This window comes from Phoenix dactylifera, chromosome 7 (genome assembly GCF_009389715.1).
Source record: "Phoenix dactylifera cultivar Barhee BC4 chromosome 7, palm_55x_up_171113_PBpolish2nd_filt_p, whole genome shotgun sequence".
NCBI classification, from domain to species: domain Eukaryota; kingdom Viridiplantae; phylum Streptophyta; class Magnoliopsida; order Arecales; family Arecaceae; genus Phoenix; species Phoenix dactylifera.
In genome coordinates, this window is record NC_052398.1 from 7,974,208 (window position 1) to 7,989,920 (window position 15,713).

Below are 15,713 nucleotides of genomic sequence, written 5' to 3' on the forward strand. Positions count from 1 at the left end.
GTTTTTGGTTGTGCTTGTTGGCCTTATCTTCGTCCTTATAATATCCATAAGCTTGCGTATCATTCACAGCTATGCCTATTTCTTGGGTACAGTCCTCAGCATCACGGTTACAAGTGTAAGGATTTAACAACCGGCCGAGTTTATGTGTCTCGCCATGTTATCTTCAACGAATCCATCTTTCCTTTCGCTCCGTCTCCTTCTTCCTCTGGAGCGCTCCCGTCCTCTTCCTCGGTTCTTCTGCCTTCCTATCTTCGTTCCCCAGCTACTTCTTCCCCGGACCTGCCGCCTGCTCTCCCATCTGTGCCTTCTGGTTCTCCCTCTACTTCGTCATCTCCTGCACCTGGTTGTGTGTCTCTGGGAGCACCCTCTTCCGTTGCCGTGTCTGGCGATAGCCCACTGTCTTCTCCAACTGGTTCCGCTGATTCCTCCTTGGCCGCGCCGGTTCCACTTCCCCTGACTACAGCAGTTGGCTCTCATGGGATGATTACACGGGCTAAGAACCATGTCTTCAAACCGAGGATTCCCACAGATGGCACTATTCGCTATCCTTTGCCCAAGGCACTTCTGAGTACTCTATCCAGCTCTGATACCATATAAACTCTTGAACAGAGAGGAGTAGAGAAGAGTTTCAGAGAGAGAGATAGAGAGAGAGAGATAGAGTTTCAGAGAGAGAACAAATTGCATTACTTCTCATTACGATACAGCCAATATAAATACACAGTGAGATATCTCTGTTTCGTTGGGAGATCAGGATACAAGATTGGTTTGTTACTCAGATGGTTAAGTAACAGAACCAGTTGGTAATCGCAACGACTCCGGATGAGAGGGAGAAGTAGTCGACTGTGACTCCGAAGGGATAGCGGAAACAGTTGAGTCAATAGGTACATACTCGACATTTGGTACGTCAAAAAAAAATTCCGTACCATACTTATGCTATGCTAGTATAGCACCAGTATGGAGTCCGGTATTGAGACGGTGAACATTAATCTCAGCTGCTAATTGTCACGTTAGTAGAGAGGTATCTTATCCTCCTACACTTTCTCAACTTCACGAGAGCCTCTTGTGCTTTCCCTTGTAGAAGATCCACATATGCTGCTGCAAGCAATACTCTTGGATTGTTGGGCAGAGAAGAGAGACCTTGCTTTACGAAGTGGCTGGCCTGCTCAAGAACCCCTTGCATCGCAGAGATGGCAGCAAGGTTTACATAAAGTACCCCACGAGCCTTTTCCGGCTTCAGGAAACCCATATCTTGAGACTCTTCCATGGTTTTTTTGGTCCCTTCCACAGCTGTTTTGGCGGTTGCAGAACCATTCAACTCCCCACAATCAGCACCATTCTCATCACTCCATTTCTGTGTGTCTTCATTAGTGTATGGCAACTCGACGTTTCTTCCATCTGTGACAAAGACTGACAACTGCTCTGCAGCTTCTATAGGTTGGTTCAGGCGACAGAGTGATTCAGCAGCATATACATAGCTAAGAAAGAGATACATTTTGGAACAATCTGGCAGCTGCTGAAGGGACCTCGCAGCAACCAATGCCTTCAAGGGATCTTCTAAGCACAATGCCACGTACGCTAGGTCGCCTAAAACAGCTTGCCTTATTCTCTGGTTCTCTTTTCTGCCCATGACTTCATATCCAGCAACTAAAATCTGTAAGGTAGTATTTGCACCTGTACCACCATTTGTTTCTTGAGGATCACAACTTGCACCGACTGTTGTAGACGCTGATGTTGAATTTGATGCTTTCGAGTCACTGCTCAGCTTCTGGTTAGGATCGGCCGCTTCCAATGCAAAGTCTGTGGCATCAAGTTTTGTCATTTTCCGATCCAAAGTATCCAATAAAAGCTGAGCATTGAGAAGACACTGCCGAGCAAATGGAAGTGAGATCAAGATCTGATCATCACCACTGGTCACAGCATCTCCTGCTATAGAATCTGAATCGGTAGATCTCGAGTTCACATTGTTGACAACTAGTTGCTGCCATTTGCCTGAACCAGCAACATGAACTTTAATCTCTTCGCCACTTGAAGAACCACCTAGCAACCCCTTCTCTGATAATAGCAGACAGCATTCAGCAAAACGAAGCCAGAAAAGTGGTCGGTTGCCAAAGACTGGAATGACTTGACGAAAAAAGCGAGCTGCAGCCAATGGCTTTCCACATACTAAATGCTGAAGCCCACAGTTGTGCACAATGAGACAAAATCTGTCCTGTGAAAAAACAGCAAGCTTCAGAGGCTTCTCTGATCGAAGCAACAAGCTGTGTCTCAGTGCCTTGTTAAAGAACCAGTTTGATGTGTGGTGGGACCTTTGCTGGTGAAGTATGCACCCAATATTGTTGTTATACATACTGAGCATTACTGGTTCTGTTCTGTTACTAATTGTATCCAATAGTTTTATAGCCTTGTGATGGTTACCACGAGCATACTCTAACTGAGACTTCAGGAGGAGCTCTGTAGATAAATCTCTACCACGTACCATGTTCATAGCAAGCTAAAGCTCACGCTTTGCAGTCTTCAGGTTCCTAGTAAGAAGCAGAAGTCGGACCTTGTAAAGATGCATTTTTAGTTTTAAATCAGTGGCAGTAGCAGCCCAATCAGCCGACGTTTTTGAGTGATCATTTGTGGTTGGGTTACCCAAGTTCTGCTTTCCGCCACCCAATGTTGAGTACAAAGTTTAATACTCTAATGCCTCATCAGATAAATTTCCCACCAGAGGGTTCTCGGTAGCATTTGCACAGGCACTTGAATCCAAACTAGAAGCATCTGGTGCAGCAATGTTACTTGTTCCAGAAACTTTAAATTGGTTCAAAGGTTGTTGCTGCAATCTTCCATTATCACTTTGGTTTGACAAAGAGCTAACACTGAAGGATTTTTCCAGATATTGAATTACATCCTATAAATCAGGAAATAAAATATCAAGGCAACGAACAGAATAAAATTCCAGCATATTGCAAAATTGAACACAGCAGCAAACATCAAAGCATTTGTCAAAGGAGAATGTTTGGCCACCGTTATCTTTCCTACATATTTCCTCGCAATTTTGAAGTGCTTAAAGTGTCACATCAGCCACTGATATTGTAGAGTACTGTTCATTCTACAATAACATGAACAACAACCATCACTTATCGATGGTTAGTTTCGGATATTTAAAAAGAAAAAGTTATGGTTTTTCTCTTTATTGACTCGCAGGTGGTGTATGAACAATACATTCTGATGACTGAATGGATTGAAATTATCTTCTCTGGAGCATCATGGTTCATTTTTTCTCCTCTTTCTATTGAAAAAATCCATAATTTTTCTCTTCTCCCCACTTTCCTGAGCTTCCTCTCTTTCTTCTTATGTTTTCACAATCATTGAAAGCTCTTTTGCTGTGAGTTGCAGTCAAACTAGTTTCAGGTTTGGATCTGAAATTATAAGAAGTACCTACATTAACAGTCTTAAGGAAATTCATGTGAGAGACTAGGTAGCGCACGCCTGGAAACAGCCCTTCACTAAATGTCAGAGGGAAAACTCTTAATGTTTCATAAAACTTCAATTATTACAGCCCAAAACAAGGTCAACAAGAAAGGAAAGAATAAAGAAGACAAGAACTTGTATACAGCAACCTAGAACTCTCAAAAAATTGTTATGAATTTAAGGGTGTCTTAATCCAACACAAATTAGCAAATAGACTCTAACTAATTATATCCTAGACAAATATCAGAATCAATTACATTAAAAAGATGACCAAAATATAAGCAAAAGGTACAATAAAATAGTATTAAGAAAAACTATCCTTAGGCTCTATACGACCTCTAAGTGCACAGAACAAATCTTTTCTTGTGTAAATAGTTGAATCATTATGTGCACACCCTTCTTGTTCAGATGAAATTAGTCGTCTTATCATCAGCATTCCACATGATGCATCTTAATCCAAAAGGAGATGATCTTTTAAATATGTGGCATCATGATCGCCTTATGTCTGATACATTAACATGTATGGGTGATTTACAATTGCAATACTTACTATCTTCATTGTTCATGACCTAAATTACATATCTTTGAACAATTTCGAACCAGTTCTTATATATTTATCCTTGATTTCGGGGATGGCAATTTATGACCCGGCCCACAACTGAGCCAAGATAAACGCGTTCAGAATTGGCATAAACGAGTTCAGGTCATAAACAGGTTGACCTAACTTAACCCATTTATTAAATGGGTCAGGTTCAAGTTTAGAGTCCTAGCTTGTCTAATGTATTCCAATCATTTAATAATTGAATCAGGTTGGCATAAGTACAATCCAACGCATTCACAAACAGTTTAAACTTTTTTAAGAGTTGCTTAACCCATTAATCCTATTATCATAGACCTAACTCAAGCCAACCTGCTTATTGAACAGCTTACACATGTCAGCTTGGGTTAGTTGCTTAATAAATAGGTTGTGTTCGGTTTAAATAAACAGATCAGGTTCAAGTTGACAGATTTTCTCTAGTACCTATGTCTCAATCTGGCCCAGACCCAACCCAATCGCACCCTATCCATTGCTAGCCCTACTCCATTAATAATAATCCTTAGATCTATTTGATGTTTATTGTTACCCCTTTTTACATTTTATCACATTCCCCTCAACATTGTCATCCTGCAAAAATCATCTTAAGTGAGCATCTTCACCACCCAAAGTTCCAATCTATATGGTAAAGCAGATCTCATATTTCCATATTAAACGCACCAATATGCCTTGCTTTTTTTATGATCACACAACACTCCAGATTTGAATCTTCTCTTCATTCACCATTTTAAAATAATGACACAAGAACAAAAAAATCCCCAACATAACCCTTAAGAAGCAGAGTTAGTACCTAGACAATTGAGGTTTGGGGGTCAATAGCCACATGCCAAAATGGTGAGCCCTCTACAGTAGAACTTTTCGGCCGCTAAACCTATTTCACAAAGGTGGTCTTCGCATGTATTTGCTATTATAGCATTGCTCTTATTTTAATACGAGATATAAGCATATTTTATGCTAATGTAGTGCCTCATAACAGCCAACAAACCAATTTATAGTAACAATTATATCTTCTAGGTTTCATAGCTCTCCGGACATACATGTTTACTTGGGCACATCATCTTCATTTAAGACACCGTCAAATAGCTCTTCATCCTTATTCAATGAAACCAAAAGAGAATTATTACATTCTATATGCCTTGTTTCTAACAATATACTATTAGTCATAGATATTTCCATTTTAATTTTTGTCCATTCTCAATTATAGTTTTGGGGAAGATAGTGAAGTGATAATGTTGGGTAGCCAGTACATACGCATACCATACCATGATACAATTTGATCACAGTTATATGTTTCAGTAGGCTCTTTGGCTGCTGTTTGGGTGAATATTGTTCCATAAACTAACATATAGTCTAATGTGGGTTGGATCCAATCAGGTCTTATTGTGTAAGGATTCAGGTTGTATCTCGCAAGGCCGAGTCCATTTGCAGTTCTACTTCACATTTTTTCCCTTCATCTTTTTCCTCATATACGTTGCTTTAACCTTTTCAAATTAATTTGGAAACCATATAATCTCTAGTACACCTTCCAAAAAATGCTTTTCTTCTTCCAAAACTCCATATTTATCCCTAGCCAGGGGTGAACTTCCATTAAACCAAAACCTTTACTTGATGTTTCACACTCAATCGCTTCCCAGAATCACATTACCCACATTAAGATTTGATTACCCATCACCTAGTTTTCTACATGAAAATGAAGAACAAAAAGTTTTTTTATAGTCCAGTTTTATACAAGATTCAGGTATGATTGCAGATGTTTTAGCAACTATACATTATAGCACTTGCTATTCTGCCCTTCAAACCTTATGATCCTGGTCTCCCATACAATTCTACATCAATTACCGTATTAAAGCTTCAACTTACATGTTGTTCTGCATCAGGTACACTAATAGATTCAAGTTCAAATTCAGAACAATGGGAAACACCAAAAATATTTCAATGGAAGCTCAAAGAAATATGAAGTTGAATTTATCATGGATAATTGGACTAAAATAACAACAAATGACGAAGTAAAATTTATAAGAGACAATACATGAAGAAGGTTGATGATAATGAGTTCAATCAGTAAATTTTTAGCATTATTTTACGATGCAATGCTAGCATACTATACATCATTATGGGCAACACATTAGCTCTGAAGCAGGTAAGAAAGCATAAAACTTTTGGCATGTGAACTCACTGCAGCTTTTGATGTATCTTGGGAAGATAATGCAATATCCAGTACGAGACGGCACACATGAAGAGCTGTTGTCTGCGGAAGTGCAAAAAGCATATAAGAAAAGAAAGCAACAGAGCTTAGGCTTGTATAATCAATGAGTAATTATTGGATCAGCTATCACCTCATCTATGGGTTCTAAATTTTGATATAACGGCTCTACAACTGATAATGCATTTGCATAATCATGCAGATGCTAGAGGATAACTGCCTGCTTATACACTAAATTGAGTAAGAAAGCTGTTAATACCAATAACAATATCAGTTCCCTCCAAGCACAAGCTTTAAAAATAAACAAAGAAAGAAACAAAAATGGCATATAGATAACATACAGTGTTGAATGTGACAATAGAAGTGTCAAATTCATCTATAAAAGCAATTGTGCCAGCATTGGCAGCAGAAAACTGATGTAGGGTGGTGGTACACCCTCTAGATCCCAACATATCATCGCTTCCAACGCAGCTAGCAGCTTCCATCTGTTCTCCAGATTTACTAGCTAAGTCTTCACTTTTCTTCTATATCAGCATCAACAAATTGGTGCAAAATGTGCACATTTTCAGTCCAATACGTAACAAGACGATAACAACCATCAAAAAATGGTACAAAAGGTCAAATAAAAGCAATTTTAAAAATAGCATGTTAATGCAATTACTACAAACTATCCACAAAGCCATCAAATTTAAAGAGACCAGGAGATCGAAACATAAAAATAAATAAATTAAGGTAAAGCTATTCCAAAACTCCAAACATCAACAAACTGAAGAGACTTACATTAATACAAATTATATGCAGATCCCCCAAACTATTAATAATATAAACAAAAGTGCAAAAGCAGCATCAATATTTCATGACAAAGATGACGAGAATTTATCTACAAATATAACTTTTTGTAACTTCTGCTGCACTTGCAAAAGCATACTTATATATAGAACAATCTAAAGAAATTAGTATTTTCAGTATATTAAAGCTGAGCATATCTCAAAGCCAGTGAGCCACAGGCTGAACTTGCTCTTAAAATCCAGAAGGTAAAAATGCTTCTGCAAGTGACATGTCATGATGACGATTGTTAAGAGAAAGAAATTAGTGTAAGTAGTGAGTGCTGAAAATTGACAGTTTAGGCATATGGCCGTGAGAGCATTGGTGAATGGTGAGGCACTTGGGTGCGTTGGGGTCAAAAGTTGATCCACATTCACAAGTTATGGCGCTGGGAAATAAACTTTTGGCCAAAGATGCAGGAACAAATACAAATATGCAAAGCAAATCTGACAAAACAATGTAAAATAATCATCTTAAGAAATTCTCTACAGGTGCTTATAAAAGCCAGAATTTCAGTTTACATTGTTCTGGCCCAACTGAAATTCTGGCTTAGGATGGAGCATGAAACTACAGAACATCGAGGCAGCATCTTGGAGGGTCGGGGAAGATGGCATCACATATAATGATAGAAAACAAAAAGTTAAAAAGAATAAGAGTTTGGAAAATAAAAAAAGAAAGCAAATGCCTTCATTGTCTAATCTTCTGAATGATCACATTGAAAATGCTACACCTCAAGAACATAAGTTAGCTAATCTATGCATATTCTTGCAAAAATCAGGTGCATTAACCACCCAAATCTATGAAGAACCTTACAAAAAGGAGGGGAATTATGCACAAATGACAGGCATTCAAATCGAGGATTTAAGTATTATGTGTCATCAGCGTGCTGCCTTGGCGCACTACTACAGTATGTACTAGGCCATGCTAAGCCATGCCAGTCCTCAACACAAGGCATGGCAGCATGCCAAGAACTGATGCGCAGCCAGTATAGCCCTAGTTTGGCACATGGCATGGCAGTTCAAAAACTAGTGGCACAAAACCCATACTATGCCAATGTCACATATCGATAAGGCATAGGCACAATGCATTCACGCCATGCCATGCCAATCAGCACATAAATCCATCAATCTGGACTTCCACACTATTCAGCATCTTATGTATGGCCCATGTTTCCGGGCTGGATTGCATCAGCAACTTGTAAATAACTGAAAGAGATGTTTGCAGCAGTTATATTAAACACTGGACGTTGACAACTGGAGGACCAGTTCCTGTTCAACTAGTCAAAACAATGTAACAAGCTTGTCAAAATTTATTAACAGACAAATTAAAATAATAGAAAAACTACCAGATACCATTGGATACATAAAAATAAGTGTATGCATTAGATTTGCAGCCAAACAGTTAAAATCAAATGAGAATTGGATTAGATGATTATTAAAAGGTTTGGGGAATAGCTTAGTTAAATAGCAAGTATCAATTCTAAATAAAGATTCTATATGCAACAAAGCCCACAACCATCGCAGAATAAATTATAACACAAGGTCACAGTGACATAAGGTCACCTTATATGGAATTATTACAGTGATCTCAATAACAATAGGCAGAGAATCAAATTATCTAGTCTAACAAGCTTTCTGATCTTTATATTCTAAACACAAGATTATCTTATAGGAACAGTCACAGAAGCCACAAGCAAAACATGCATAATAGATTGGCATGTCCACCTTACCTTAACCCTATCAAACCCATCAAACAGCTTCTTTGGATCAGGACAACCATCATGACAGTACTCTGCAACAGCTATGTTATGAAGAACCTGAAAAATAAACAGCAGGTCGACTCAGGAAATGACAATAAAATATAACCTCCATGATTATTTTTTTTTGCTTTTGATAGGTCCATTTCACTACAAGTAATTTACTTAGAATATGCCATAAAGATTTCCCAGATGGAATAACAGCACATAACAAAATAGCACCATGCAAGAATTCATTCTGCACGCAGGAATTTGGGATGCAAGGGTTTTATTAGGAAAGAATATTGACCCAACAGAGGAGGTAAGTTGATCCTGGTTACTATCTAACAATTTGAGAATTGAAGTAATGCATGCATAAAGAGATGAGGAATGTCAAGATCCACCAAAAGGCTATCTTGAAAATTGCCATGCTTGTGCAACACAACAAAGGAAAAAATAACATGTAATACTTGAATTATGTCTGCTGCTATCAGAAAAGTTGCACTGCAGTTTTGAATAAGTCTTGTAGATTATCATGTTTGGAAACAAATCTAAAGATAACTTGTCAGACCGGGTCTGATCCATGATATGCAAATAAGAAGCTTAGAAGGAGGGTCTCTAAATTAAAGTACTGACACATTTACATACCCGTTTTACTCGGTGTCATTTCAGAACAAGGAATAGATAACATGTATGCATTGTAGTAAACTTATCTACATCAGGTTCCTACTTTAATCCTCACTCCTCATTTTGAAGATTAAAGGCAAATATTCTAAACTTTTGACTGATAAGATCAAATACTTTCAACTCCACTCTGTAGGAACAATATATTTGCTATCTTCAAGCCTTAAGATAGATAGCAGATACTCATTGTTGGCTCACATGGCTGAATATTTACCTCTCCCTTTCTCTCTCACACACAGTATAAAAGATTAACAGCATAACTAATCCCTGTATGATATATTTCTTGATCTAGAAGCAACAAAAAAGTGAGAATTCTAAACAACTGCTACTCTTAATGACTATATATATAAAAAATCATCATATCATGGGCTCTCAACTTCAATGAAGGCATCAGTTGATCCATAATAAGTGTGAAGAGATAAGGGTTTATAACCATCACTTAATGGTCATCAACATAATTGTAAAGCTACCCATCTCACGTGTGCAGCTCTCATGCTTGTAAGTACTCCCATAAAAGTTCTTAATATTCTCAATGATGACCTCATAGTGTATTACTCTACCATAAAATTACCCTACCATAACCAAAACTGTTGCTCTTCCCTAATGCCCAATAATTTCCTACAACAAGACCGTCATATACTTTCATAAAGTCTAAATGAGTTTTCTTTTACTTTCCCTTTCCTCTCTCTAAATCTCCTCGCATTTATCTTTAAAAGATATGGGAAAAATAAAAGCCTCAGGGCCCAGACAATGACCTAACTACCATAAAGACGAAGTGGGATTGCCAAACAGACGAGCAAATGACACCTTAAAGGCACTAACGAAGAGAAAAAGAAAGAGAAAAGAGAGAGAGAGAGAGCGAGCGAGCGAGAGAGAGAGAGAGAACTAGCTGCACCTCCCTCTCTCCTATGATCCCTCTCTCCTATCCCTACCTCTCATCTGCTCTATCTCTAGTCTTTCTCAAGCTCTCATCTTCTCCACATCCTACTTAGTCAATGAATCCAAGGAAAAGGGCCATTTGGGAGACACTCACATGCTTTATTTTGATAAGAGTGATAATTGAAGAATGGTTGTATGTTCATCAATCAATGAAAAATTCAACAAAGCAACTCCCATCTTTAGTTTGACCTCCCTACTTTCTCCCTCTAAACAGTTACTTGAAGAGTGCATTTCCTAAAGAAGAGAGTGTATTCATAGGCATTTCATTTTAATGTATGCTCTATCAAGCTCATGTTGCTTATGTTATATCATCACAGACTATCCAGATTCATGAATATAATTGGAAATAGAAGAATTTATCATTCATCCTTTCAATATAAACTACAGCCAAAATTACCAAACTACCCTTAGGCTATGAGCAATGATCTTATGCACCCAAAGGCCAACTAGGCAGTGAACACCTAGGCACCTTAAGCTGAAGTGCTTATCATTATCATTATCATAATGGCTCTTTTTCTTTTTTACTATTGTTCATTACATTTCACCATAACAATACTGCTAGCATTGCATGATCTGCATATTAGCTCAAGCAAACCTTTGAAGAATTGCAATGACTTAATGTGCATGGGCAGTCTGACAGACATAGTTTCTTCTGACCAAATAGTTGGTTTCAAATTAATAACCAACCCATTTATAAGGGATGGATTCACTCTTGTTCGACATGCTTTTTTTTAACCTAGAAGGAAGGGGGGAAGCAAGTAGGGGCTAACAGATTGTAGTCCATAACTAATCATCCCAAAATTTTTTGAATCTCAATTGCTTTATGTAAGGTCCGCAATCTCAGTACCTTATCGATTTAGTATGGTACGATATACCTATGTGTCGAAATAGCTCTCTAACTATTTTTTTCCAATTTTTATCTCGGTACGTCTGGGAACGGACCGGTATGCACCTCGGTACGCCTCGGAACAAGACTATACTCCCTTGCACGCCTTGATACAAGGGAGTACGCCTTGGTACGGGGCTTGTACCAACTTAAAGATATGTTTCGTACCGGTTTTCTCCCAGTACGGTATAGTGCAAAATTAACAATTTGGTACGGTACAGTACGGTATACCTATGTATCGAAATAGCTCTCTAACTTCCTTTTATTGGGCGGTATGGCAGACCTTGGCTTTATGCATATAAGATTCCCTAATTAATGCTATTCTGATACTTGATTGATATTTGAAGTTCTGAACTTATTGTTATGATGTTATACAGAAATAAAGCAATCGCAAGAACATGGAGTACTTGATATTTTCGAATAGTCTATGTCAGAAAAATGTTGAGCTTTCTGAGCAAAATGTCAGCAAGTATCCATGCATATGATTGTGTATGTTTTCTAGCTGATGCATGCTAATATTAGATCCTAGCAACATGGCAGGTCATATTGTGTTATTTTGTGACTGGTACTACATGATTCTCAAAATTGTGTTTTTGAAAAACATTCCTATGATAAGTGTTTCAGTTAAATTGTCAAGGATGGGGGGATTCCACATTTGATATAGATGTTCCCTGAAGAGAAATTAAGCCATAAAACAAAGTAAGAAAGAAGTGGAAATAGTCATGCATGGTCAACAACAAACATTGCAAAGTTATTTAGATGAAGTAACACATGAGGGCAGGACCATACAGAGCAAAAATCAATCTAGTCAAAGAACAGATCTTGAATGCACTCCTATTATTGGATATGGCCATGAGCAGTCAACTTAAGGAAATTAAGTAGCAGACATTCTAAAAGATAGAAGCATCAAAGAAGTGTGCATATATCTATCACAAGGGCAAAGAAACCAAAGGTGTACCTGGATCTATCAAAAAGATGAAGAGTGTTCATCTAGAAAAGAATGAAGGAATCAAGTTGCGCTGATACAAATTAATATCGACTTCATAAGAAGAATCCATAATATAGTTTACTGAGCAATTTAAGCTTACTCAAATTCTGCAACAATCTAACCAAACTAAACCACAAACATCATCAAAATAATGAAAAAGTAATAAACAATGATCCTCCCTCATCTCATCATTCAACTTTGTAATTGGCAAAACATTCAGTGTCCTAATCTCGAGAACAGATGAAATTAATCAAAAACAAGATCTCCTGTAGATCTCCTATAGACTTCTGATATCAGTCAACTCAATCTAGTCTTCTTTTTTTTACTTCTCCACCATAACTTTCAGCAAGAAGACAAAATTCAGTCCGATAAATATATATTTAGAACAAATATAGGTTTCATCTTTCCGAACATCTCAGCATATATCAGGGTTTTCATCCCCTAACATTTTTGTCTGGCAAATCATTAAAAGTTATAAAGCAACCCAATCAATAAAGCCTGCCACACCATCGATGGCTATGAACCTGAGACTAACGAGAAAATGACTATGATGATGAACTATTAGTCCAAACATCAATGCAGAATGTATATCTTTCTTCCCCAATCAAGAAAGGTGGAAGGCGACGTCAATAAAAACCAGCAGGACGATTGTGTAAAGTAAAGTTAACGAGTTTGGACTTTTTTCAATGAAATTGATGAAGAACATCCAAACGAAGGGATTCCATAAACTCTAAGAAGACCATGACCTTAAAGAAGACCTTAAAGATTTGATAAACTCTAAGGCAAAAATTCGTTATAAGATCCAAGACCTTAAAGAAGGAAATTTGAACCGCATAGCAGGACTTTTCTCGTCTTCTTCAACAATAGAAGGGCAAAAAATAAAAGATAAGAACAAAGTTCAAACCTTCGGATCATCTTCCTTCTTCTGCAACACCTGCTTCAGCACATCGATACACTCAGTGTAGCGCCGGCTCTGAAAAAGAACGGCAGCCTCCTTGGCCAGCCCCGACGTAACCAAAAAAAGCCCGTCGTCCATCGCGGACCCGTCCTTGCCCGCCACCGCCGCCGGAGACCCTGACGAATCCCGATTGTCCATCGTCCGAATCAATCAGCCGCGATCCAATCACAGAAACCAAACCTAACGCAGCAATGGAAGACAAAAGAAACCAAACCAACCCCAGCTCCTCAGACGCCTCCAGAATAAGGCAAAAAGATCAAATCTTGATCGAGCCGGGGCACGAGGGCACGAGGTTTTCTCCCTCCACGCTTAGGCGTTTTCGAGAGGAGGTGGAGGAGGGGAGTTAGGGCTTGAGCGCAGAAAGGGTTTACGGCTTGGGCGGGGGGCGGGGGGAGGTTCGATTTCTTGGAGTCGTCGGAGCGATACGAAGCCGAAGGGTCGTGGTGCTGAGTGCCAAGGAGAGGCGGGGGCCACGGCGGTGGGAGGGAGATGCTCCTCCGAGTGAGAATTATGAACTAATCGCACTTTCTACTCCGACACACAAATTCCCGCCCTCCAATTGTCGTGAGGTCTAGGGCCCACCAGTTTGTGAGAGGCTATACATTTGGTTGAAAGTAAATGTGGGTGTATTTAGTTTTTTTTATTACGAAAAGCTTTTAATAAAGCGGTGCTTAATTAATGGAGAGCGATTTATTTGGATCTTAGGGGTTGGGCTGCGAAACGTTTTTGCAAGTTGCAAGCTCGGCTCATGAGAAGGGTTTGGGTACCACCCCTCCTTGAAAATGTTTGGGCTATGATACATATAGGTACAGCCATTCAGACTAAACATATTTTTAAAGAGACAATTAAAGCTATATGCTGGATGACTTCGGCCCTGTTTGGAGGAGCTGTTAGTAGTAGAGCTGTTGGAAGTAGAGTTGTCTGAAGCAGAGCGTTTATAAAAAGTTGTTTGCTGTTTCGTAACTACATTTCTAAAGTGCTGTGGCATTTTAACATGTGTTTGGTAAACAAACTAAGAAAGTACTTTTGTATGACAAAATGACTATAAAAGGCATTACCAGTATTATACAACAAAGTATAATAAAATATGATATGTATTAATATATAAATATATGATATAGTATAATATTAATGTAATGTAATATAATATTATTATAATATAGTATTATAATATTATGTATTATAGAATAATAATTTAATATAATATTAAATTATTTAACATAAAATATCAATGTATTATGATATAATGTAATATAATACTATATTTATAGAATAATATAATAATAAATATTATAAAATATTATAATTATTAGTGTAAATTAATTTTTCATCCTTCTAATGATCATTTATCTCTTTAACAAATTTTCTAGCTAGGTGATAAAATTGGTTAACTAATTACTAATATTTATTTTTATTTATTTATTTAGATCAGATTATTTGCCACTTACTCATTATTTTTCTTTTTATTTTATTTATTTATTTATTATTTTATTCCATTGAAATATAGAGAGGTCGCCGGCAGGGGCGGCCCAATACATTTGGGGGCCTAAGGCGAATCCAATGAATGAGATCTTTTTTTTAATAATAATTTTTTTTAATAAGTATAAAATATTTAAAAAATGATATTATTTTTGAATGAAAGTAAAGAAAAGTAATTACCATGAAACTCATTAAATAATTGAGATAATGCTTGGCAATATTGTTTATCATGTCAAGCAAGAGCATAATAGGAAAAGGTCATCCCATGGCACTTCATGGTCAAGGTAAAGAAAAGAATTTGTCCAGAAAGAAACCTTTCTATAAGAGAAAGTCGGGGCATTATAAAAAATTGACTCCATCTAATTAATAAAAGTCGCATCCCACAATGTCCCCTTCAAGTGAGTACCCAAGCAGCAACCGCAACATCACAGCACAGCAGCCATTCAACCCCCTCCCTCCTTCTCTCTCTACCACCCAAGAGGGGAGAAGAAACCGAGAGGAGAAAATTAAAAGAATCTCCACCCTCCAAGAAGTCCATTTCCAATCCCCCTTTCTTCCTCATGGCCCAGCTGGATCAGGAGTAATGTGAGGGAAGGAAAACCAAGACCAAAACCAAACAAGAGAAGGGATCCTAAATTTCCCCTCTGCGAAACTCTCCACCTCCCTTCCATCAAGGGGGGAAGACTTGTTGCCAGCTCCTATTCCCATTTTATATGGGGCCTTTGCTTCCTTTTGGTCAGACCCAAGAAACTTCCTTCCCTCCCTCCCTCCCTCCCTCCCTCCCTCCCTCTCTCTCTCTCTCTCTTCACCTCCCGAGGGTCTTCCTCGGTCGCCTAAGGCTCGTGCCGGCCCTGGTCGCCGGCCATGGGTGGTAGCCGGCATGGTGGCTGCCACCGTGGGCAACCACGAGCTCCCAAAAAAATAAAAAGAACAAGAAGAACAAGAAGAAGAAGAAGAAACAGAGG

General features: G+C 38.2%; 2 protein-coding genes across 10 annotated transcripts; both read right to left on the reverse strand.

Moving 5' to 3' along the window:
• Positions 1-664: 664 nt before the first annotated feature.
• LOC103706492 lies at positions 665-13,794 on the reverse strand. 9 transcript variants are annotated; one of them, XR_005512532.1, is made up of 6 exons: positions 13,216-13,791; positions 8,809-8,895; positions 6,596-6,775; positions 6,388-6,485; positions 6,228-6,299; positions 2,658-2,893 (listed from the first exon to the last, which is right to left on the reverse strand). XR_005512532.1 is itself a non-coding variant. In XM_039128184.1 (5 exons), exons 1-4 carry the CDS (start codon positions 13,405-13,407, stop codon positions 2,675-2,677), a joined length of 570 nt encoding a protein of 189 aa, XP_038984112.1. In that variant the 5' UTR covers positions 13,408-13,779; the 3' UTR covers positions 665-2,522; positions 2,635-2,674. The 9 variants fall into 9 exon arrangements, 3 of the variants coding, with proteins under 3 accessions (XP_038984112.1, XP_038984113.1, XP_038984111.1); XR_005512531.1 differs by having other exon boundaries at positions 6,596-6,778; positions 13,216-13,787; XR_005512534.1 differs by having other exon boundaries at positions 6,388-6,503; positions 6,596-6,778; positions 13,216-13,786.
• LOC113462683 (CCR4-NOT transcription complex subunit 10-B-like) lies at positions 989-2,479 on the reverse strand. The gene has a single exon (XM_039128451.1). It carries the CDS (start codon positions 2,477-2,479, stop codon positions 989-991), a length of 1,491 nt encoding a protein of 496 aa, XP_038984379.1.
• Positions 13,795-15,713: the final 1,919 nt, after the last annotated feature.